Source organism: Chiroxiphia lanceolata, chromosome 2, assembly GCF_009829145.1.
Source record: "Chiroxiphia lanceolata isolate bChiLan1 chromosome 2, bChiLan1.pri, whole genome shotgun sequence".
Classification (NCBI taxonomy): Eukaryota; Metazoa; Chordata; class Aves; order Passeriformes; family Pipridae; genus Chiroxiphia; species Chiroxiphia lanceolata.
This window is the reverse complement of record NC_045638.1, coordinates 41,254,215-41,276,943: the sequence shown is the minus strand read 5'-3', so window position 1 is coordinate 41,276,943 and position 22,729 is coordinate 41,254,215. Positions and strand designations below refer to the sequence as shown.

At 36.7% G+C, this 22,729-nt stretch overlaps 1 protein-coding gene across 1 annotated transcript in view; it reads left to right on the top strand.

Annotated features, from left to right (window-relative positions):
* Positions 1-22,729, top strand: part of IPO5 (importin 5) — a 42,690-nt gene that overhangs the window by 5,455 nt on the left and 14,506 nt on the right. The window contains exons 3-14 of the mRNA XM_032679211.1: positions 5,676-5,868; positions 6,368-6,470; positions 6,714-6,810; positions 7,850-7,954; positions 11,038-11,160; positions 11,249-11,369; positions 15,084-15,171; positions 18,231-18,337; positions 20,664-20,788; positions 20,878-20,967; positions 21,052-21,225; positions 21,451-21,669. Of these exons, the coding sequence (XP_032535102.1) occupies positions 5,676-5,868; positions 6,368-6,470; positions 6,714-6,810; positions 7,850-7,954; positions 11,038-11,160; positions 11,249-11,369; positions 15,084-15,171; positions 18,231-18,337; positions 20,664-20,788; positions 20,878-20,967; positions 21,052-21,225; positions 21,451-21,669 (1,545 nt within the window). The remainder of the gene's footprint in view (positions 1-5,675; positions 5,869-6,367; positions 6,471-6,713; positions 6,811-7,849; positions 7,955-11,037; positions 11,161-11,248; positions 11,370-15,083; positions 15,172-18,230; positions 18,338-20,663; positions 20,789-20,877; positions 20,968-21,051; positions 21,226-21,450; positions 21,670-22,729) is intronic.

Below are 22,729 nucleotides of genomic sequence, written 5' to 3'. Positions count from 1 at the left end.
CAAAAACAGTTTTTCATAAGCAACTGCTTAGATCTCCATTGTTTTCTGTTGTGTGTTTTGCTTAATGAATGGGTTCTTTCCTTAAAATGTGTAACTAATATGTGACTGTTACTGTGATGTTTCTTCAAGTTACACTTGAGAAGTGCTTTCTGTTTTGGGACACTGTGCCTAAACATGTTAAACTTACATGTCATCTGAAACTTCTAATGCTTCTTAAATTGGAATGGGGGGAGATAAGGTTACAGATGTGTTACATGTTTTATTCGGATGGCTTTTGCATTTTGCATTTGTGTGGGCAGAATATACTCATTAAGTCATCTAGCAGTATTATACAATGAGTGGAGAGCAGCCTAAGCACTATATAAATTTTATCCCTGGGTATATCGTAAAGGTACCTTTTACTTATTCCTTTGTTTTGTAAAGGCTCTGAATTTTAGCAATCAGTTAAAGTCTTGCTGGTAAAACTGTTATTCACTTGGATATGCAGTGAAGAACTCTTAAGCTTTCAAGATGCTACAAATTTCAGAGCCACTTTGAAGTAAAAACATTTGACTTTTTTTGATTTCAGATCTAAAGTTTTACTGAACATTGTAAGGATGTAGCATGTAGAATTTCTGAACAGTATTATAAGAGCATAAGTGTGCTGCTTCTCTATGGATAATGATCTCTTCTGGTAGATTGTATTCAGTTTAGAGGTAGATGCCATTTGTGCTTTTTAATGCTAAGAAAGTATCATCTTACCCATACTAATGTTTATCTACCTAGTGTTCTTCCAACAGAATCCTTCAATATTATACTAGCAACCAGTTGCATAAGAAGTATCTGGTTTTCCCTCCTGCCCTCTGAGATGTTTCATATGATCAAAAACTGTAGAGCAGTGTCTCCTGGATTTAAATTTGCCATGGAAAAGATAGCTGCTGCTCCTTTTGCCTCAGAGTAATAATCAGATAATGCTATGCCATAGAAGTCATAGCTGCATTGCACATGCTGCTGTTTCGAACGCATTTGTCAAGTCTGAGTAGGCTACTACAAAGTTGTGCTTGTGTAAATAAATACTTGCTCCATATATTTGCTGATTTTATTCCCTTTACATCAACTAAGGAAATAGCCCAGTGTAAAACTTAAGAATCCTGCTGATGACTTGGATTCCAGCTTACAAAGTGCAAAGAAACTTTTCACCTACGGAAGTTACTCTTACTAAAGACATCAGAGGCAAACATTGTAAAATAACTTGACATTTAGCTCCACCAATACATAAACCAAAGAAAGGTTTAAATGTTAGCTCTTAAGTAAACGTTACGTACTGGACTCAAAAAGTCATGATTAATAAAACCTACAAACAACCTCTCTGCCCTATAAAACAAAGTATTTAGTAGCCTTAGAGCCTAAGTGAAGTAATCCCCTATGCTTGATGTAAACACTGCATATAAACATGCTGGGAAACATTGTGTGCTGGTATCAACAGGTAGGCATTTTGTTTCTTCATATGTTTTATATACATCCAGATGTTCAGTAGAATATTGCCTGTCACCAGTGAATAGTGCTTTGGGTCTGGTATGTGTCCTCTGAGCACATTGAATGTATCAGCACCACTGAACACAGGGTGCTGGAAGGAGCTTTAGAATTTTAAAAATTCCTTGTCCAGGCTATGTGAAAGCTCAGTTCAGATCCCTCTTTATTTTGAAGCCTCTGTGTTGCTTTATCTCCTCCCAGGAAAACTAGGCTGAAGAAAATACTGCATCCTGTTTGCATGAGTTGGGCACCTGTGTTGTAGAGAATACAAAGCTCGTAAGACAGCAGTTGGGAGAATCCTGGCTCTGCAAACTGTTAGCTTTGGCATTTAAATGGAGAAACGGATGCAGATCATACTCCCAGGACCCCTTGCATTTGACCATTAAACTAGATTAGGAATAACTCTTCTAACTAACGGTGTAACAGGTTTTCTCCTAATCAGAGGCTAAACTATGGGAACGTGTTTTTCCTCTGTTCTTATTTCATGTTTTCCTGGTAGCAGAGAAAAACTGTTCACAGAAGTGGAGGGAAGCATCTGACTTAGCAGTTGGAATGCTTCTGTGCCAGGTGATATGCAAGTTTGTTCACCTGAGGCTGAGGAGGGGGTTGAACACAGGTCTCCAGCTTCCTGAACATGTAGTCTCACTGTTATGAAGTTAGGACTCTACTTCTTCCTATGCAGCTGCATTTTAAAGGGTTGAACAGCAAGGTAGTTTATATTAACACCTTATTTGATGCATTTTATTCTTGGGATGTGTCTCAGGTATTAGAGGCTGTTCTTTTGCAGTTTTGATTTACCACATAAATCTTAGAGAGGAGCAGAAGTTCTACATTTTCTCCTACATTTGTGTTCTTGGTTAAGTCTAGGTTGGCAGGTTTTGTGTCCTAATTTACAGATGACTGACACAATAACAAATGGTCTGTTAAACTGTTTCTGCTGTACTCCTCCTAGAGGGCTTTGACCTCCCCCTTCCCACTCCCCATATTGTCACATGAAGGGATGTGTTTCTCAGTCTGAAAACTGCTGCTGTGGACGGAGTCCTGTTCAGGGTTTGCAGGGGAGGATGGCAGTCCAAGGATGCACCATGGTTCTGCCTTTGAGTTGTCCGTGGACCTGAGGCACACTGCGCTTTGAATTCCACACGATGCTAGATCTCTGAATGAGATTGTGCAAGTCCATCCTTGGACTGTGTCCTAAATATTGTTTACTTCCATTTGTGCATGTTTTTTTCCTTGAGGACTTAAAAGGAATAGTGAAACAAAAGTAAAAATCACTGTGACGATGCTACGCAAGGTGGTCAGTCTTTTTTTTACAAAATATGTAGGATTACCTGGACACTTTGAATACTAGAGGAGAGCATGGTATCCCAGATAGCTGTTAATAGTTCTTCTACTGCCTTGCTCAGCAAGTTGATTTTCTTCTTGTACCTTGGTTCCATCATTCATAAAATCCTAAAACATTTTTAAAGCCTTGTAAATTCTACAATAGGAAGCGGTATGTTGAAGTTTGAGCATTATGACTACTTTGTATGTTAATAATTTTGGCATTCCATTTGTATGTGAGCATGTCAGTAATTTAGACATGCAGAAGAATCTAATACTAGGGGAAAAAATCTGCTCTTTTTATGTTTCTTTGGTCATTGTGAGTTCTTTTTTGAGAATGTACACTTTGTCGGTCCTGTTCTCATTAAAAGCTATAGCCACTAAATAGCAGAATTTTAAAATGCTTGTTTGGCTACATGTCTTGTAATGCTTAAACCTGAAAGAACCTTTGGGGTGTGTGAAAAATACATACTTCCGTAAAGCAGAAGAAAAAGCCCCAGAGCTTCCATTAATCCAGCCATCTTTGTCATAATTAAGTTGACAATGATAGTTTTCATATATAAGTGAATATCTGCTGAGGAAAATATGCCATTTATTTGTTATTAGAAGTCAATTGCTCATTTGTCACTCTGTCAAACATTTGAATTTGCTTTAGGGATTTGGGTTTTTTTTTCCTCAGCTAGTGATGCCTCACTAGTAACTCTAACCAGGAGGTAATTCATGTAGTCCTGATCTTGTGTCTTTCTGTATACCTTGTTACTTGTGTTTTTATTTTGCAATCAGTCTGTGTTTATCAATCTTTTAATATTTTAAGTTCTTTAGAGTTGGAAATTCTTCTCTTTGTTTCCATAAAGCATATAGTCTCAAGCTCTATTCCCTGTCTGGCCACATATTATTACTTCAGGGAAGAAATTGATACAATGTGATTTCAGTCATTATCAGGTGTCAGGGAATACGCACTGAAACAGGATGCCTTGAGTAAGGGGAGACATTACACCAGAGTTTTTGCCTTGTTTAGTCCTAGTAAACTTGCTCCCCAGTCCAGGCTTTTCCTATGTAAGTTTGCCATACTAATGAGGACAAATTTTAATCTTTGCCAATATTGGTGCTCCTAGGGATAGGAGAAGGAAAGATACTATTATATTGTGGTACCATTGAAGTTTTTGGACACATTGTTAGTGAGATTCCCAGAGGCAGTGTGGAAAGAATCTCCTTCCTCATGTTCCCCGTGTGACAGCCTATTGCTCCAGAGTCTTGGCTTATGATGGGAGCTACAGCACAGGTGGGCACTGTGACCTTGTTCACCTGCTGACTTCCTTGGATCTACTAGGGAAACTCTAATCCTACATATGTCCACATATTAGTCCACACTGGAGCTGTAAAGAAGATAAGGAATGATCTACAGTTGGGTTCAATTCTAGTCCTTTCCTCCTGCTAGCTATAGAAATGCTTTGTATGCACTACTCTTCAGCTGTATAGAAGAGAGCTGAGTAGGTTGGAAAAAGACACAATAAGTCTGGAAACTGGAGATCATAAGAATAGTATCTTTGGTGATGTTCTAGCAATACCTGATTTTTACAAGGTGTGTTAGAAGTTGAGACTTTGCAGAGGTTTGTTTTTCTTTTCTATAGGTTATACTGTAGCAATGTAGTTGAGAGATCTTCTGGAAATTGGACTTGATTACTTCTGCTGCTCACTGAACACTTTTGAATTCCAAAGACTGTTATAAGTGAAATTGTTTTTCATTCAAGTACACATTAAGTAAGAATGTCTTGGGAAAAAAATTGAGTGCGTGTTGCATTGGATTATTTTTTGTGAGAATTTAGCACATATATATAAGGTTTTGTTACGTGTGTTAAACTTTAGAAGTTTGGGAGGTGATTTTTAATTACTGTTTGTCCTTGTTGAAACACTAGTTGGTGAACCTTTTATTTATTAAGTTTCTCAAAGAGCTTCATGTGTCTGTTTTGCCTTTACTGTGAGTGTTGCTGTATTAATTTTGAATTACTGGGCCATGTTTTTTGCTTCTTGTAGTTCTTGTAAATTGTAAATAAATACAGATATGTAAATGATACTGTTGTAGAATTGCTGTATGCATGCAGGAAACATAGAAGATTTTAATAGGTGGTACTGAGGTTCCTATGCTTACATTCAAGTTTAAAGAAAAAAATTTCATCATAGGCCTGCAAAATGCTAAAAGCTTTGTTTTGCATTTGGGTTTTTTTGCGCGTGGGTTTTTTTCGGAAAATCACAGAATATGCTGGGTTGGAAGAGACCCACAAGGAGTCACACCACGTGCCTGAGAGTTGTTTAGAGCAGAGTTTTATTTGCCAAATTCTAACTGTAGGTTCCTGAATCTTCAGTATGGAGTTAGGTTGTTTGAGAAAGTGAAGGAGGGTTTACAGGTTAATTATCTGACAGTTGTCCCAGTAAGTCACTTGTTAATTCAAAAAAACGTGTCTGGATTATAACGATCTCAGTAGGCCATTTAAAATAGAAAGAGTACATGCTTTAAAGATCTTTCAATAATACAGCTAAGTCCTTACCTTGCCACAAAATATGCCTCAGGTTCAGCTATACAAAAAAGCTGAATACCTCAGTACTATGATTACTTATTTGAAGAGCTGTAATTGTCAGAAACATGGTTGTAAGCTGATGTTTCTTTACTATGTTTTTTCTTACTATCATATTTGTTGTCTGTTGCTTGAGAGGTACGCCATTTACCAAATAAATCTGCACAGTGAAAACATAATTTGGAAGCATGATGTCAGTTGTCTTTCCTTGTAAGAGCATGATTATCATATCAAAACACTTTAACATACACACTTCTCATTCAATAGGCTCGGCAGATGGCAGCTGTCCTTCTGCGCCGCCTGTTGTCATCTGCATTTGAAGAAGTTTATCCAGCTCTGTCACCTGAGGATCAGACATCAGTCAAAAGTGAATTGCTGCTCTTTATCCAGATAGAAGTGCAGTCCACTATGAGAAAAAAAATATGTGACATAGTTGCTGAATTGGCCAGGAATTTAATAGGTACTTTATTTATTTCAGTGATAAAATGTTTATGTATTGATAGAAGTTGTATTTGTATCTCTTGTTCTCTAGTCTTGTGTAGGCGTTTGCACATGATATGCTAACTGATTTCATGGTTTGTAATAAAACCTAGTATTTGTTCGCACTATCCTTAATCAAATAAAAATACAGTTCTTCAACTCTGCTTTTTAAATTGCTTGAGTTTAGGTGAGATTGTATTAAGGTTTCTAAATCCAACTTTGTGTAAATTGTCTTAAATATTATGCTGAACATCTGCATCAATTTCTTTTTTAAGTGCTGTTGTATAACAGTAAATGGAGATAATCTGTTCTGGAATGCTTTTAGATAAAACATTTCAACCATATTTTACCCTGTGACTTGGGCACATCTTCAGATTTTTTTAAATGAATTTCAGTAGCTGTGGCCAGCTTTCCTGCACAATTGTGATCTCAACACTCTTAAGTTTGCTTATCCTAAAACTTTGTTTTGTTTAACGTAGATGAAGATGGCAACAACCAGTGGCCAGAAGTTCTGAAATTCCTATTTGATTCTGTCAGCTCTCAGAATGTGGGTCTGCGTGAGGCTGCTCTACATATTTTCTGGTAAGCTTTCTGATGTTGCTGCATTTTTGCAGGGTTGCCAAATCATGTCTGAAAATGTAAGAAAAACTGTCACAACTTAATTAACAAGCAATCATATTTGTTTCATTTATACTGTCCTATTGTGGTTTACTTAACTCTTACATGTACAGTTACAATCTGTAGCTTAAATAATGGATAAGTTTAAAATAGTAGTTAAGGTTAAACTTATGTGATATTTTAGTAATGTTTTGGTCTTATCCTTAGGAATTTTCCTGGGATTTTTGGGAATCAACAGCAGCACTATTTGGAGGTCATTAAGAGAATGCTGGTTCAGTGTATGCAAGATCAGGAGCATCCATCAGTAAGACCTTTACGTTCTTTTGGGTTTTTAATATGTTCTGAGCATAGAAACTCAGGCAAGTAGTCTCAAATGTAAAGGTTAAACCATAGATTTCAACCAGAGAATTACACTACCTGAAACTGATGTACTTTTGGAGTTTTGACTATGCTTACTGCAAAACAAAAGGCTCAAACCTTTGCTGACTAAAAGCTGACTGGCTGGCTCGTGTCTGCATTGCTTAGGCCCAGACTCCTCCCTTGCTGTTGTGCTTGGAGAAACCCAGTAGTGGCCTAAAACAGAGCTGGAGTTTTAGCCAACCACATTGAGGGGTCAGAAGGTCCTTGTTAAATTTTCTTTCTGACGCTCATGTTTAACAGTGTAAGTCTGTAGTGTCTCCCCATGTAGCATCTGTATACAGTATGTCTCAAAACTCTGAATACACAACAGCTCCTTGAACTGTTTTTGCATGTTTTGCTGTAAGGGCATATTAGCAAGCCTCGCTTTTTTGGAAGGCTTCAGATTTATTGATTTGTGCAGAGAATTGTACTCTGAAAATGTTTCTCTTGTTGCGGAAAATGCTGGGCAGGGATAGGAAACCCTGCTGTGGTATATGGGTTCAGTTTGCTGTTCCCTCATGAATTACTTTTTCTGACCTTTGAAAGTCAACTGAGTAACATTTTCTAAAGTACCACAAGTCATGCCTTTAAAGAAGCATGTCTTAAACCCTTAGATCACACTTCTTGAAAAATGAGACTATGACACTTTCATGCACATTTGAAGTTGGGGTGGAAGTTGAAAACAATAGGGTTCTTTTCTCTTTTCTTTCATTAAACAAAAGCCACCAAAACAAAACTAGGGAATACTTGCCACCTCATGATAAACTTTTTGTATCATAGATGCTTTACCTTAATTTGAAGTAAGATGTAAAATCCCATGTTAAAAACTAATTGCTATATCTATTAGGACAATGTAGTCTCATAATAGGCCTAATGTTAAGAGAAAACAAAGACAGGTTTCATTACCAGTTTTTCACATTTCTTTCTCCAATCCTGTCTTCTAGATCAAGACTCTGTCTGCTAGAGCTGCAGCTGCGTTTGTTCTTGCTAATGAGCACAATGCTCCCCTTCTTAAACATTTTGCAGACTTACTCCCTGGAATCTTGCAGGTAAGAAGCCAAACAAGTAACAATCTACCATTACTGTCTGTACATTGACAGCATCCAAATGGAAATTGTTGGTTGGCAAATTTGCGTAGCATGTGAATTTTTGCTGAGACCTGGATTAACTGTGTCTCTGTTAACCAGACATCAGTCACCAGCAAGATACAGTGGAGACTAATACTGAATTTTGCAAACACAAGATAATTGTTAGGGTTTTAAGGAAGATAGTACAATGCTGATTAACTTATGCGGTGTTACCTGGATAAATGAGTTAAAATTATTTGTAAGGTATTTTAAGTCAAAATGATACAGCTTTTAAGTTAACCATGATACTGAAATATAGTTTAAATGTGTGCTACCCTTCAAATAATCAGTAATTGGGGAATTCATGGACCCATGATAGCCTGTATCTCTTCACATTAGAGGAAAGCTTAGAATTGTTCTGAGCATAAATTCTCAGACTGAGAACAACAGTCTTTACAAATGGTCTTTATTGTTTTTGATAAATTAGGAAATTGCAAACAAAATGCCTTTTTAAACTTCATGTAATTTCTGAGGCTGGATTGGATATCTTGGATAGATGAATCTGAGCAAAAGTTGAAATTCTAATATGAGGTTGTTTACTTTTGGGGTGAAGCCTATTGTAAACCAAACCAGAGACAGAAATGGTTTGAGCTCTGAAGGATGACAATTTCACAGTTCCCTTTCTATATCATGAAAAAGTAGTAACTAACTAGATGCCTTTAATAACAGTGGTAGTGTTCACTTTAAGTGTTCTTTAAAATAACTTCTGGTGATTTTAAATTAGGCTAAAATTAGGTTAAAGACTGACTCTTTGCTACAGTCAGATCAGCAGGTTCCTGTTGACAGTGTGAACTATAAACTTTGTATGTGCTTTGTGGCAAGCTGAACAAAAATTGTGCCAAAGCTACTGGCATCTACAACCAATGTAATTCTGCTTGATCTTAAATGGAAACTGAGAGTAATTCATTTAAATCAACTGAACTTGGAAATGGGCTATAAATGTTTTTATATTGAAGTTACTGTTAGGTGTTTAGTCCCTGTCTGTGACTTCATCAATAACAATTGTGTTGTTTAAAAGTTGTAACTGGCTGAGAGGACCTTGGCTACACAGTACTGTATGAATGAGAGTGAGGCAGGATTTGGGCTGGGGCATGCCATTTGTCTTGACGTTTAGCAATTAAATGGTATGCTGTTTTTAGACTTGAGACTAATAGTCCACTTTGTGTGATATAACTTTCAATGCTACTATTTTAGACTGTAAGAACACATGCACTTCGCTTCCATTTTCAAGCTTTGTTTTACAAATACACAGAGCTATGCTATGAAATCTATCTTTTTAAAGCACTTACTGCAAGAAGGACTAGATTTTCTGGCTGTGGTAACATAAGATGGATATGAAGATCTGAGTCTATAAATAGGAGATGGGATGTGTTAGAATAGTGGTGAGTGACCTTTGGAGACAGTTGGATGCTTTTTTTGTTGCTGTTGAAGTTCATTTTGTTGAAACACTGGCGTGGTAAAAAACCTAAAAATAAAATTCTGACTTAGCAAATCAGTCCTTTCAGTGCAAGTGCTATAATGGTTATGCTGGAAGTTGAACTTGAAGAACTAAATTGAAACTTTTATCCAAGGGCTTAATTTTGCAGTGGAGGTGAAAGCAGATAGAACTTAACTGACACTGTGGTTGTTGTTGTTTGATACTCAGAGAAGTGCATCTGCCTTTTTGGGCTCACTGTACACTTCAAACTTCTTTCTTCAGAAACTTTGACTTGCTTTAAAAAACTGTCAGAGTTGCAATGGGTATAAAATACAGTTTTACAGGAACTTACAGTAAATGTTATATCATCCTTTACCAGAATCAGGATGAGTGGTAACTATTAGCCCAAAAGGCCTTAACCATGAAATACGTTTTTTCTTTCAGAACATTTCTGATACTAGAAGATGGTGCTTCTGTGTTGAAAGTGTGGGCTGGTTAAGTGGAATTATAAAAAATGTTGGATTCTAGACTCAAGTATTAAAAAACACCTAACTACTCACTTCAAAAAATGCTTCTACGTTAGGAAGACATGAAATACTTTCCCAAATTACTTTTCAGAATGTGGCTATAAGCTAGGAAAGACAGTTGCAAAAAGCTTGATTTCTTCTTCTCTTTGCTGTGTCCTGTGACCGAAGGCTGAAAGGTCTTTAATTTAATGGCTCTCCAGAGATGTCTGGAAAAAAAACTATTTAATCTTGAGATTCCTGCTGTTTATAAGTGTAGATAGGCTATTAAAAGCTCTTCTCATGTAACAGGGAAAAGGGGAGTTAGGCTCATTTTCCTTCTTTTGGGCAGAGTTACCTTATTTTAAATGGACTTTGAAGTTCTCGTCAAAACAGTGGTTTTGCATGTTGGCACCTCTGATGTGCGGCATTGATTCTTTCTGAGTGTCTGCAGTGTTAGATTTGAACATTGTGAGCCATAACTTACTTTTAGAAAACTTGTAGTTTTGGATCCTGCATAGTATTTCATTGTTACAGATTCATGCACACAGGCCACCGTAGCAGGGCCTGACTCTAGGATCCTGCTGAAAATACAAAGTCTGAGTGAAGGCTTCCAATTAATTAGTCTTTTATTAGTTCTCAGGTTACAACTCAAACTGTGTGCCTCCATATAGGGACCCTCACCCCAATTCACACCTCTCAATTATACCTGTACTACACATCACCCAATCCCCAACCACTTCTGGTTGGTGGTCTCTTGATTTCTTACTGGTTCTCACTGTTGCTGGGCTGACCTTCTTCTGAAGTTACTTCATTCTCTTAGAATTGTCTCCTTGGTCTTTATCTTCTTCATTCTGCTTGTATCTGCTGGAATCAGCTAGTTCTTTGTTAGCAGCATTAGTTTCATGAAAAAATTTACTCTCATCAGTTCTTGTTCTCTAAGGCTTCAACTACTTAGCTGCTGGTACTAAATGACTGTTCAGAGAGACAAGAGTACAATTAATCAAATTCCTTCTATAACACTGGTCCGATTCATAGTATTGTCTGTTTTTATTTAATCTTATCTTCATCTTATCTTTTTATAGGCTCTAAATGATTCCTGCTACCAAAACGATGATTCTGTTTTGAAATCCCTTGTAGAAATTGCAGATTCTGTTCCTAAATATTTACGACCACATTTAGAAGCTACGTTGCAACTAACTCTGAAGGTAAAGCTAAGAATGTTTTTTAAAAATCACTTTTTTCCATCCCAAAACTTTTTGTTCTAACTCTTTGCTCTAATCTTCTGGGTTGTAGTTGTGTGCAGATACCAGTCTCAGTAACATGCAGCGTCAGTTGGCTCTTGAAGTAATTGTGGCCTTGTCAGAAACTGCTGCTGCTATGCTGAGGAGGCATACAAATATTATTGCACAAGCCAGTAAGTATTTTACTCATTTTCTTTGAAATAGTTGTCTTTTACAGTATTAAATCGACTTTACATGTGGCCGGTGGCAGAATCATGTCTGAGAGTTTGCTAGTGCTGATAACTTAAGAAAACTCAATTCAGTGTCACCCAGTGGAGAAAACCCCTTCCTATTATGACTCTTCATAAATTAATCTTATGGTTGCTTATGCAGCACCAAAAATATGAATAAAAATACAGTAGACTCTTATTAGATGTTTCCAAGGAAAATACTACTTTCATGCTTTTATGCTGGCTTTGGAAATTTTTACTGTGAAAAAAAAAAAGTTGATGCATTCAGTGCTGAAGTTCTACGTTTGAAGTTTGGTATGTAGGCCAGATACTCTGTGATGCTGGCAGCTGAAGACTGAAGGAATTCAGCATGCATGTTGAGTGTCAGTGTTGAGTTAAAGCTGTGAATTAAAAATCAGATGCTTGTATAACTACATAGAAATAATCTAATTAGTCTGATTAACATGTAGATTGTAAATTCTTTGAAGAGGCACTTTTTATATTATGCATTATTGTTTGAAATATTAAAAATAAATGTCTTCTGGACAACCCCAGCAGCAATACTATATGCAGTGATGCTTCTCTACCTTTTAAACCCTTTGTGACTAGATTCAGGCACTGACACAGCAGTGTAGCCTGCTTTTCCCTTCCTGTCACACTTGTATTTGTCTAGATTTCTGAAACTTGCATAAAAGGCAACTTTTTTTATCTGTGTGCTCAGGCTGGGGAAAGCTGTGTATATAGATGTCACTAAGATAATCATAAAACTTCTAGAAAACGTTGTAAACTGGACCTGCTTGGCTTAAGTGTTTAAACTATTGTTGAGAAGTTTTGTTTACTAGTAGAATAGTTTTTTAAAGAACAGATTCTTTTAGAATATATTTTGAAATTTGAAAATTTTGAGAACACTGTATTTTCACTCTGTTGTGTATCTTGATGGAAATATTAACACTTGACACTTGCTGACCCCACATTATTACAAGTTTCTTATCTGTTTGGGCAGCATAGTGGAAAAGTACCTCATACCTCTTCAGAATGTTTTGCTTTTCTATTGGGTTGCTGTTTAGGAATGAAATATTTGTATTACGATAAAGCACTGTAAGGGAATGAAATGCCTTTGGTTTGCAGTTCATTGTAAAATTGTTATTAATATATAGCTAGGGAGAAAGACATTTATTTTGCAGAGCTAGTAAAGCAGTTGTGTTCAGAGAAGGATAAAAAAGTAGCCAAAAAGGATTGCTTTTGTCTCAGTTTTGTTGTCTTAGTTTTCTGTTTTCATTCAACTAAAAAGTGATAGATCACTTGATATAACTGGAACTGGGACTTAGGCAAATTGTCATCTTATGCTGATTTAGGAGTAAGTGTGTGTCCTGTGTACCAGTTAGCTGCTCAGGAGTTCCATTTGGATTCACATTTCCCTCCTTGAGCTCAATATTTGGGATAGCAGAGTGTTTTATTGCTCTTTCCCTACAAATCAGACATGCATTTCCCTACAGTGTCTAGAAAACGAAAAGTCATGGCATGCTCTGATAAGAAGCAGGCTTAGTGGTCTGATGCTTAACTTGTTTGTAAGCAGTCTATATATTGGCAGTAATTAAATTTTGGAGGCTTATTGGCAGAGCGTTGAAACTTCAGTGCACAACTCTACATTTTTTTTAAAAACCCTTTGTGAAACTACATTTACTGGCAACCACATTCATATTAAATATCAAGATATACTGATGGCCATAAGCCTTTGAATTTCTGTTCTCAGCCTTCCTTGCTAGCAGCAATGGACACTGACATCAGTTTTTGGAACTGCATAGCATTTGTGGCAGATGATGGTTGTCTTCCATATTTCATAGGTGTTGTGATGATACATCATTCTCACACGTGTGCTTATGCACATCTATGTCTGAAAAGCTGGACTGTAATACTTGATGGGGGTTGGGGGCCTAGTAAGTGTATATAAAATTCTGACATGTGGGCATGATGTTAGAGAGTTCATATTGTCTATTAAGTTACCTTGATACATATATAAAAGCCCTCTGAAGGCTTTTGCAGACATGGTATAGTGTCTGTCTGAAAATACATAGCCACATCAAGCAAATCAATCCATAGTTAGATCTTTTCTTGATCCTTGCCCCACAATGCTGTCAGTGAGCAGTATTTTCTTCTGTCATCAGTTGACTAGAAGTTTCTCATCTGTCCAAATGTGTGGTGGAGAGTTTGCTTAGGGTGGTACCTCCTTAGTGGTTTACAGTAGTGTAAGTATATTATGAAATACACCAGTTGCAGTGTTCTTGATCAGTTCCAGTAAATCACATTAACAGCATGGACAGTTATTGTATGCCCACCAGTTTTTCAGGTAGTTTACTGTAAAGGACAGTTAGCTATGATGACTGTTTTCAAGATGTAAAGTTAGACTGTCCTAAAAAGATTATTAAAGATTGGAGGTTGAGTATTTGACTAAAAACTTTTGTTTCCAGATGAAAGTGAAAATTTTTACATAAATGGTGTTGGCTCTGTCAGGGGAAGTTTAGGTTGGATATTAGGAAGAAATTTTTTACAGAGAGAGTAATCAGACATTGGAATGGGCTGCCCAGGGAGGTGGTGGTGATGGATTACTGTCTTTGGAGGTTTTTAAGATGAAACTGGACATGGCACTTAGTGCCATGGTCTAGTAACCATGGCAGTGTTGGATCAAGTGTTGGACTTGATGGTCTTGGAGGTCTTTTCCAACTCAGCTAATTCTATAATTCTATGAATTCAAACAACTGCTCTGAGTAGTTAGTGTGTACTACAAAGTAAAGAGCATCTTACTTTGCTCTGAAAGTGCAAGGTAGACTTTTCCCCCCTTGTGCTTCTGAAGACACAGGAACCAGCAGACTTAGAACAGACAAATCACTGCACTCCTTCCTACTGTGAGAACTCAGAAAATAGGTAATGCTTATTGCATAGTGGTTTAGCATCGTGATAGAGATTGTGTAATAGTCTTTATAAAGACTTAGACTGAGAAGAGCAGACAGGATCAATCTACAGAAATAGATTGTAGAAATAGAAAGTGGTGGATTATTATTATGTGCAAATATGTTCATGATACGAAACAAAAATTTTACTAAGTGGGGAAAAAGAAACATCAAGTTCTAAACCATTACCTTATTGTAGAACTAAAGCTTTATGCTAAGTGACCACTGTACATATAGCAAACAAATTTATCATGTTGGTGAATGTTATGAACCAAGGGTTCAGTATTACTCTTTCATATTTAATAGTCTCTTTCATCAGTAAATGTTCTAAGGATGATGTCAGAGCTTCAGCAGTACTAATAAAGTGTATCTGAGTTCTTAAAGCATATAATACCGTTTTTACCTTTCAAGAACTTTATTGAGGAATTTGCTTTTTATAATTTTCATGACTAACAAAAAATCTTGCATTGCACTATGAGCCCTGGTAAGAAATACACTCAAGTACTTTTTACTCTGGATTTGAATGTTCTGGAAATACTTTTCTGCCAATCTGTTCTGAATTATTGGCTGATGCAGTTTGACAGACTTGGCCATCTGCTACTGAAGGAAGATTTATTTTTCTTCAAAAATTTTTTGAAAGGAGAAAACTTAAAATTCATGCTTCTTATTCAAGAATTTATTTTAAGAAAGCAGCCTGAGTTTAAAACTGTGTTTTGTTTTTTTTTTTCAGTTCCTCAAATGTTAGCAATGATGGTTGACTTGGAAGAAGATGAAGATTGGGCAAATGCAGATGAGCTTGCAGATGATGATTTTGACAGGTAATTATGAAACTAGTTGTTTCAATATATTATCAAGACTGTGGCCAAAGTGCAGAATGCAAATGACTGCCCTGCATTACTCAAATGAACCATAGTTTTGTTCCCTCAATCATGAGCAGTTTATATGTGGGTTACTTAGGTACTGTTCAGCAAGGAAGTAAACTATTTCAGTTTTCATATATTGCTGTAATTTGACAGGTTGTGTGTTCTCTTGTCTGCTGTTTTGTACTGTTTCAGCTTTTCAAACTTCAGTTTCTTCTGTCATTTATGTTACTCGGTTCAAAAGGCAGTACCTCTTAATCCTTTAAACTGAGGGCTAATTCTGAAGTTAGCTGGAACCAAAGCTAGAGCATACTGACCTTTTTAATCATCTACAGGAAATCTCTTTGTACTTTTCTGTATCTATGCCATTGAAGAGGTGTTATTATAGAAAAAAGCTGCCTGTCATTGGAAGGATGTCATCATGCACTGTGGAATTCCTTGCTGGATTCCATCTAGCTCAGAAATAGTACATTTTGTTATTATTTTAAATCCCTTTATATGTCCAGCAGTAGCTTGGTGTTATTGAGAAAAAGCTAAAGATGTCCAGTGATTCTGATTTGCTTATTCCTACGTGCTTTGTAGCTTACTCCAACTTTTTACTAGAATAATAGTGGTTTGTCTACTGTGTCCTGTTACATTTACTCTTGTCCAACTATAGTTAGAATGAAGTAGAAGCAAGCAGAAATAGGTTTAGGAGATAACTATCTCCATACTTCTCTAAAGACACAGATGTTCATTTACCAGTCTAGACACTTCTTTGACATATCTGGCATCTCCTTCCAGACTCAGATGTAATTAGTGTTTTGAGACAATTTATCACAGAACATTTAGAGATCTTCATAGGAAAATAGCCAATAGAAGAGATGTCAGTTTATCCTGAACTGTATAGCAACTTCAACTAGATATCAGGCATATAAAGACACCTGCAGAACTGATGGGAGTAGGAGTAGGAATTTATGGAAGAACCTGTTTAATCTTTGCCTTACTTGGAATACTTTTTTAGTTTCCTTTGATTATGAAATTGAAAGTAAGCTGTCTTTTCTTTCCTCCCTCACATAGTAGACCATACCCTTTTAAACTTGTTTCCTCAGTGTTGAAATTTTGCCATACAGGTAGAACATCAGACACCACCACTGCATTCAGGTTTGTTAAGTATTTGTATCTTTTCAGTCAGCTGAATTTCAAAGAGAAATAGAATATTAAAGTTTAAGTCCTTATCAAGCCTTTCAGGGTGTGGAAATTTATTCAGATGGCTTGCTTTAGGCAACTTAGTAAGTACACTGAATCATCCACTTGAGGCATGCCATTTTCTATTTATTGTCAACAGAGTAACTTTGTTCTTCTAAACACAGCTTAACTGCCTTTTCTCAATTAGAAGTCACAATTTAGCGTGAGCAAAGATCAGAAAACAAGTTATGCTCAACAACCTTACCCTGAAGGAGAAACGTAGCTCCTTTGGGCCTCAGGAGAGCTTGTCCACAAAACACTGGACATCAGTTGGTCACTGGTGGTTGTGTGTGTGGTGGTAATTTTTTCTTTTAGCAGTGTCACTCATAGTGCTACTATGTATTTCCCACCGTTGAAGTTCACCTTTGCAGAGAGCTCAGTGGATGATGTGATGCTAATGTCTTCTGGTTCTTGAGTCTTTGTAGCTTCAGAAGAAGACTGGAATTTTTGTGCAGTCACAGAAATAGGCTAATGATCTGATGACTGCACCCTAGTTAGGGTGTGTTCAGATCTGATTAAGGGGGATATGAATCAGCCTACACAAAACCAGCAGGAAATATTTTAGTGTTTCCAGTTTTCTGTTGCTCTGATTTCATAGAGCAGTGAAATTCTAAAGGAGGAAAAGGTTAATCTGACTTCCTCTTTCCTTGACAAAGGCCTTGCAAATGCTGCAGAGAGGTGTGTGGTCATTTTTTCCTAGATGAACTATCTTTATTTCCTCAAACTGAATGTGTGAATTAATGGTGGGAAGAAAGAGCTCAAAGAATGTAGTTTCAGATGAAAGCTGCTATTGACTCTAGTGTTTGCTCCAATCTAAACCTATGTGCCCATGCACCATTGTCCTGCTGGTCATGTGTCTATCTGAACATTATTGTATTTGTTCTTCAGATTAATCCTGTCAATATCTTTTTGCAAATACCTTTGTTCACAGTGTGTGAGTTTCTAGACTGTGGTTTGTAACGAGACTTGGAGATAAGTGTAGTAATTTGAAGACCTCTGTTTCTGACCCAGCTGACTGATACTTTAAGGAGATTCATCCCTTTCTGAACCATTACTCAGCTTTTTCATCATTCTAGGTGTCTAGGATGGACTGTAATAACCTTGAACTATTACAGTGCTAGCCATACCCAGACTGTGACAGTAGTTATCTGTGTCCTGGAAACTTTGCTTTTCTGTAGGGAATAATTCTATTGAGTAGAACAAGTCACTTTACATAGATAACATTTGGCTATTCATCTGTCTGAGACTCACAAATTCCTCACCTGGACTGGATGTTTTCTGCCTCAGTCCTTAACAAGAGAACATGCTAGTAGAGTGAGGGTACTGCAACCATGCAAGAAAGGACTCTTATATCCCAAAGTTTGAATTCTTCTGGTTCACCTGCTTCATAGCAAGTCTGAACTAGTTTGTGTTCTAGTGACAAAAAGGTGATGACCAGTATCATTGTTTCATGTATTGCAAATTTAGGTTCATCTTTCTAGGTAAGTGTAACTGCTGCGAAATTCAGTCTATGCCTTCGCTGCTAGTTCTAGTAAGGCTCAGGTTTCTCTGGTAGTAGACTTAATCAGTGGGCTGCAGATAGTAAATGTTTCAGTGAAGAGTAAATAACTATGACTGGTGCGTGTGTTTTTAGGTTTGGGTATGGTTTATTTACTTAAGGACGGATACTCGTATTCAGATAGCAAAAGTTTGAAGACTAGAACTTCAGGGAAGGGCACTTCTGTGCCCTATTTGACTGCTTGTTTTATTGTAGATACTAAAGCACTGCTGTTTCTGTAACTCATATTTAGCAATGCAGTGGCTGGTGAGAGCGCACTGGACAGGATGGCATGTGGCCTTGGAGGAAAACTTGTTTTGCCTATGATTAAAGAACATATTATGCAAATGCTTCAGAATCGTAAGTAACTACATTTTATTTTCCTTTCTTTTTTTTTTTTTTTTTTAACAGTTCTGTTCTTTCCAGGAACTTTGATACTTCTTAAATCTTCATGTTTAGCTACTTGATGTTTTTATGTTTCCACTTCTGATGTCAGCAGCAAAAACTGTAAAGGCTGTGAACCTGGGAAGTTAATACCTTCTCTTAGACTATGATTTATTAAGCTTATATACAGTGCATTTTTTTCTGTGCCATGGACAACTGAACAAAACTTTTTTAAAACAAACAGCCTGTGAATTACATATAAATAAGGGAAGATTTGAGGTTTTTTACTTACAGATATTCTCTCTGAATCCCCATACAGTCACTCACAGTACCTTAAGTTTGTCTGAAGTGCCACCTGTTATTCTGTAGCTTGATGTTTTTCCTTCTTCAAAACTGCCCCTTTTAAATGAAATTTTAGTATGTTACAGTTCACATAGGGAAACTAGTTGGGTCTTTTTGCCTGTAACTTGATGGACCAAAATACAGAGGTCTTTGGTAGACTGGCTGTCTTTTGGTATGCTGATTTTTAATATTTGTTTCATGAGATCTTTCTGTATATTCTTATCAGTTGCTTTGTATGCTTCTTTTCCTCTTAAAATACCTGTAATGCTTGCTGAGGCAATTACTCAAAAAAATATCGTGCATTGCTTTCACATGCTTTCACTTGACCTTTGCTTTGCTTTGAGCCTTTGAAGTAGAAGATAATGCAGAAATTCTGGGTATGATTTCTACCTTCATGGTTTAAAACCCAGCCCAGAAAAGACTGCTACCATACTGGATATGGAACAGAGGGCTACTCAAGGTAGCATCTAGCAGTGTGTGAACACTTATAATGCCTGTTTGGAATGAAGGCTAGCAGCTGCCTAGTTTTGTAGTACATGCAGAGAGGTGTGGAGTCAAATTGCTGTAAAGACCTGACTCCTTTGAAGAGGAGGAGTCATGCAATTGATGCCTGATGCTTGCTTTCTGCTGAGTCAGGGCTTCCCATAACCCTTGATACTCTTTGGAGAAGGGAAATGCAAAAGATACTGTTTGCTTCAGGGGCTCTCACTGGTAGGGAGCTGGGGAGAAAGATGGAGACCTTTAGATTAAAACATAATTTATACACTCAGTAATCAAACTTTTCCTATCCCCACAACTTTTCTCACAAATGTTTATTGAGATAATAATTTAAAACTTCTGGGTTTGGATTGGGTAACCAGATGGTCCGAAGTTGATTGTGTTTCATTTTGTAGATTCATTAATTTCAAGTTTGGAATGCATGCTAACAGTAATACAATGAGAGTAACGAGGTGTAGGCTTAACTAGGATCATCCAATGAACTGAAATAGCACAAAATAAACTGCTGCTTTCCTGTTGTATTTCTGTCCAAGACGATACTTCATCTCATCCTGGTCAGACAGAAGTTTGAGTGTCAGGATTGTACTGCACTGAACTGTGATGTTCTTCATTCCAGGAATATAATACATTACCAGCAATAATGAAATATTACATTATTTGGGGAAATAAGTTTTGTTACATGCCTTTCCCACAGGTTGTTTGATGAACATATTCATTCTTCTGGTTTTCTCTTCTGTAATCTCCATGGTTTCTACCACAGAGAAAGATTTTTGTAAAAAATAAATAAAAGAAATTAAAGTTTCTCACGTTTCCATTACCTAAAGAAAAAGGAGAGGGGCATGAAAGGTTCATTTCAGCAATACCCACTACACTGAGAACAGGCTAAAAAGACTTGGAGGCAAGGCAAGTCTTATACCCATAAATGGAATGTTACTGTTCTTACATAGTCTTGAAGGACACTCCTAAAAAGTTCAGTACTGATGATTTATTTGTTTTAAATTTGGATATTGTTTGAGTCACTAGACCTTTTTCTCCTCCTAATATAAAAAGGAGGTATAAACAGGTACAGGCTGTTCTGATGCCATTAAAACAGAAAAGAGATGGGGGAGTGAGAAATAGAAATAATATCTTGATGTTTCCCTGGTTAGTTCATTTAATTAAAATGCAGTTTCCAGGTGTTAGTACTATGTACATACTCATAATCAGCAGTTAAGAATTCATTTTTCTAGGTCTGGATTTGGCCTGGATTAGATACTCAATTTTTTTGTGCATCTCTGGAAGTATGTATGAAGAAAAGTGAAAAGTATTTAACAAATCGTGTAGATGCATGAACTCTCCTTCCATCTCTTGTTCTTCACTCTACCTCCTCGTGTGTCCTCACCCCTTCAAAGAAAAGGTGATTTGTCTTTGTGGTGCTTTATAGTTTCCAAAGTAGTAACATTTCATTTTTACTCTTTTGTAGCTGACTGGAAGTACAGACATGCTGGCTTGATGGCACTCTCAGCCATTGGAGAAGGTTGCCACCAACAGATGGAGGGAATTTTAAATGAGATAGTTAATTTCGTTTTGCTATTCCTTCAGGATCCTGTGAGTATAGTTCTGTTAATGATTTCAAAATGTTCTCATTTCTGGTCTCATGACTACTTGTTAAATAATTGAGGCAAATACTTTTTCAGCATCCAAGAGTAAGATACGCTGCTTGTAACGCTATTGGACAAATGGCAACTGACTTTGCACCTGCTTTTCAAAAGAAATTTCATGAGAAGGCAAGTAGTAGAATAGTAGGAAAAAAAAGGTGATAAAATTATATCCCCTTCAGAAACTTGTTTTCTGAAATGTTTCTTTTTCAGGTGATAGGAGCTCTTCTGCAAACCATGGAGGATCAAGGTAGCCAGCGTGTTCAAGCCCATGCAGCTGCAGCACTCATAAACTTCACTGAAGATTGTCCAAAGTCACTGCTTATTCCATATTTGGATAATCTAGTGAAGCATCTTCATTCCATCATGGTGTTAAAATTACAAGAGGTATAATATGCTGAACAAGTTGTGTCATAGAGGGTAACCTTGTCACATATGCAGAATAAGTGTAGCTGAACTAGGACCTCTTAAATGAACCAGTATACATATTTGTTATTGATCTAAACTGAAAAGAATTAGGATACATATAAAAGCAGATTTTTACATTTGGCATGCTTTTAAGTAAAATTTGTGCTTTAAAAAATATAACACTTTCTTCTTCCTCTTTCCAAGTTGATACAGAAAGGCACTAAACTAGTTTTGGAGCAAGTTGTGACTTCAATTGCATCAGTTGCAGATACAGTAGAGGAGAAGTTTGTTCCCTACTATGATTTATTTATGCCCTCCTTAAAACACATTGTTGAGAATGCTGTTCAGAAGGAATTAAGACTTTTACGAGGAAAGACTATTGAATGCATCAGCCTAATTGGTCTTGCTGTTGGTAAAGAAAAGGTAAGTTTAGATTTTAAATAGTGATCTAAATATATTTTAAAATGCCTTTGTTTTTTGAGATGCTAACATTGAATTAATATAATCACTTGTTAAACATATAGCTATATATTGTTGCTGATTTCTATTCTTGTTTTTGTGTTTTCGTTTTTGAAGTGACTGTCTTGCTGTTTAGATTCAGAGCCTCACAATAGAATCTTATTACAGCTTAAGTCATTCTTGTCACACTGAGCAATGTTGAAAGCAAGCATTTTTAATTCCTTTGGGTTTTTTTGCCTTAAGAGAAATACTGGAGCATCTCATTTACGCAGTACCAAGGGCAAAAAGTATCTAGTTCGAAGGAAACTTAGTAAAGTTTTTGTATGCACATGCCTGAAAAAGTTTAACTGTGCTCATGGTAGAACTTGAAGTACTTGTTTGTCATGAGGCTTGATGTATTTGGCAAGGGGGTTTTTTGATAAGTTTGTTAAAACGTCTCTCAAAAGGTTGGAGAAACAATTGTGAAGCACTACAGAAGAGTCTAAGTGATCTTCTGATTGCATGTTTGTATTATGGTTTATGGATTTTCATTTTATTGAGTGAAGAAAGCAAAGTCACACTTCAAAGTAAAATAATGCAATGTATGCAGTATAAAACTACTAATACCCCTTCCCCAAATTATCAGCTCTTTCATTTGACTTAGAAGGACTACCAGTAAATTTACCATGCATGCAAGTAAATTTCAGACAAATTTTAAACATAACATTTAGTAAATTATTCTTGGAGAACTAGTGGGAACATGGGGAGTGAAAAGAGGGTAACACAATTGGGGCATCTCATGTGACCGAAAATGTTACTACCTTGTGAGTAAGTAACTCATGCTGTCAGCTTTTATCCCAGTTCCATAATGGAGTCAAAATAGTAGGGGGATATCTGGATAAGTTAGAATTGTCAGATTTCTTTATATTTTTTTATTGGTGAGTAGTAGTCATTTATGTAGTGTTTTATTTAAGTAGTCCTCTACTTTCAAGTGTGAGAACACAAGAGCAACTTGGTGATGCTTCCAGGAAAAGAACTTGTTTTC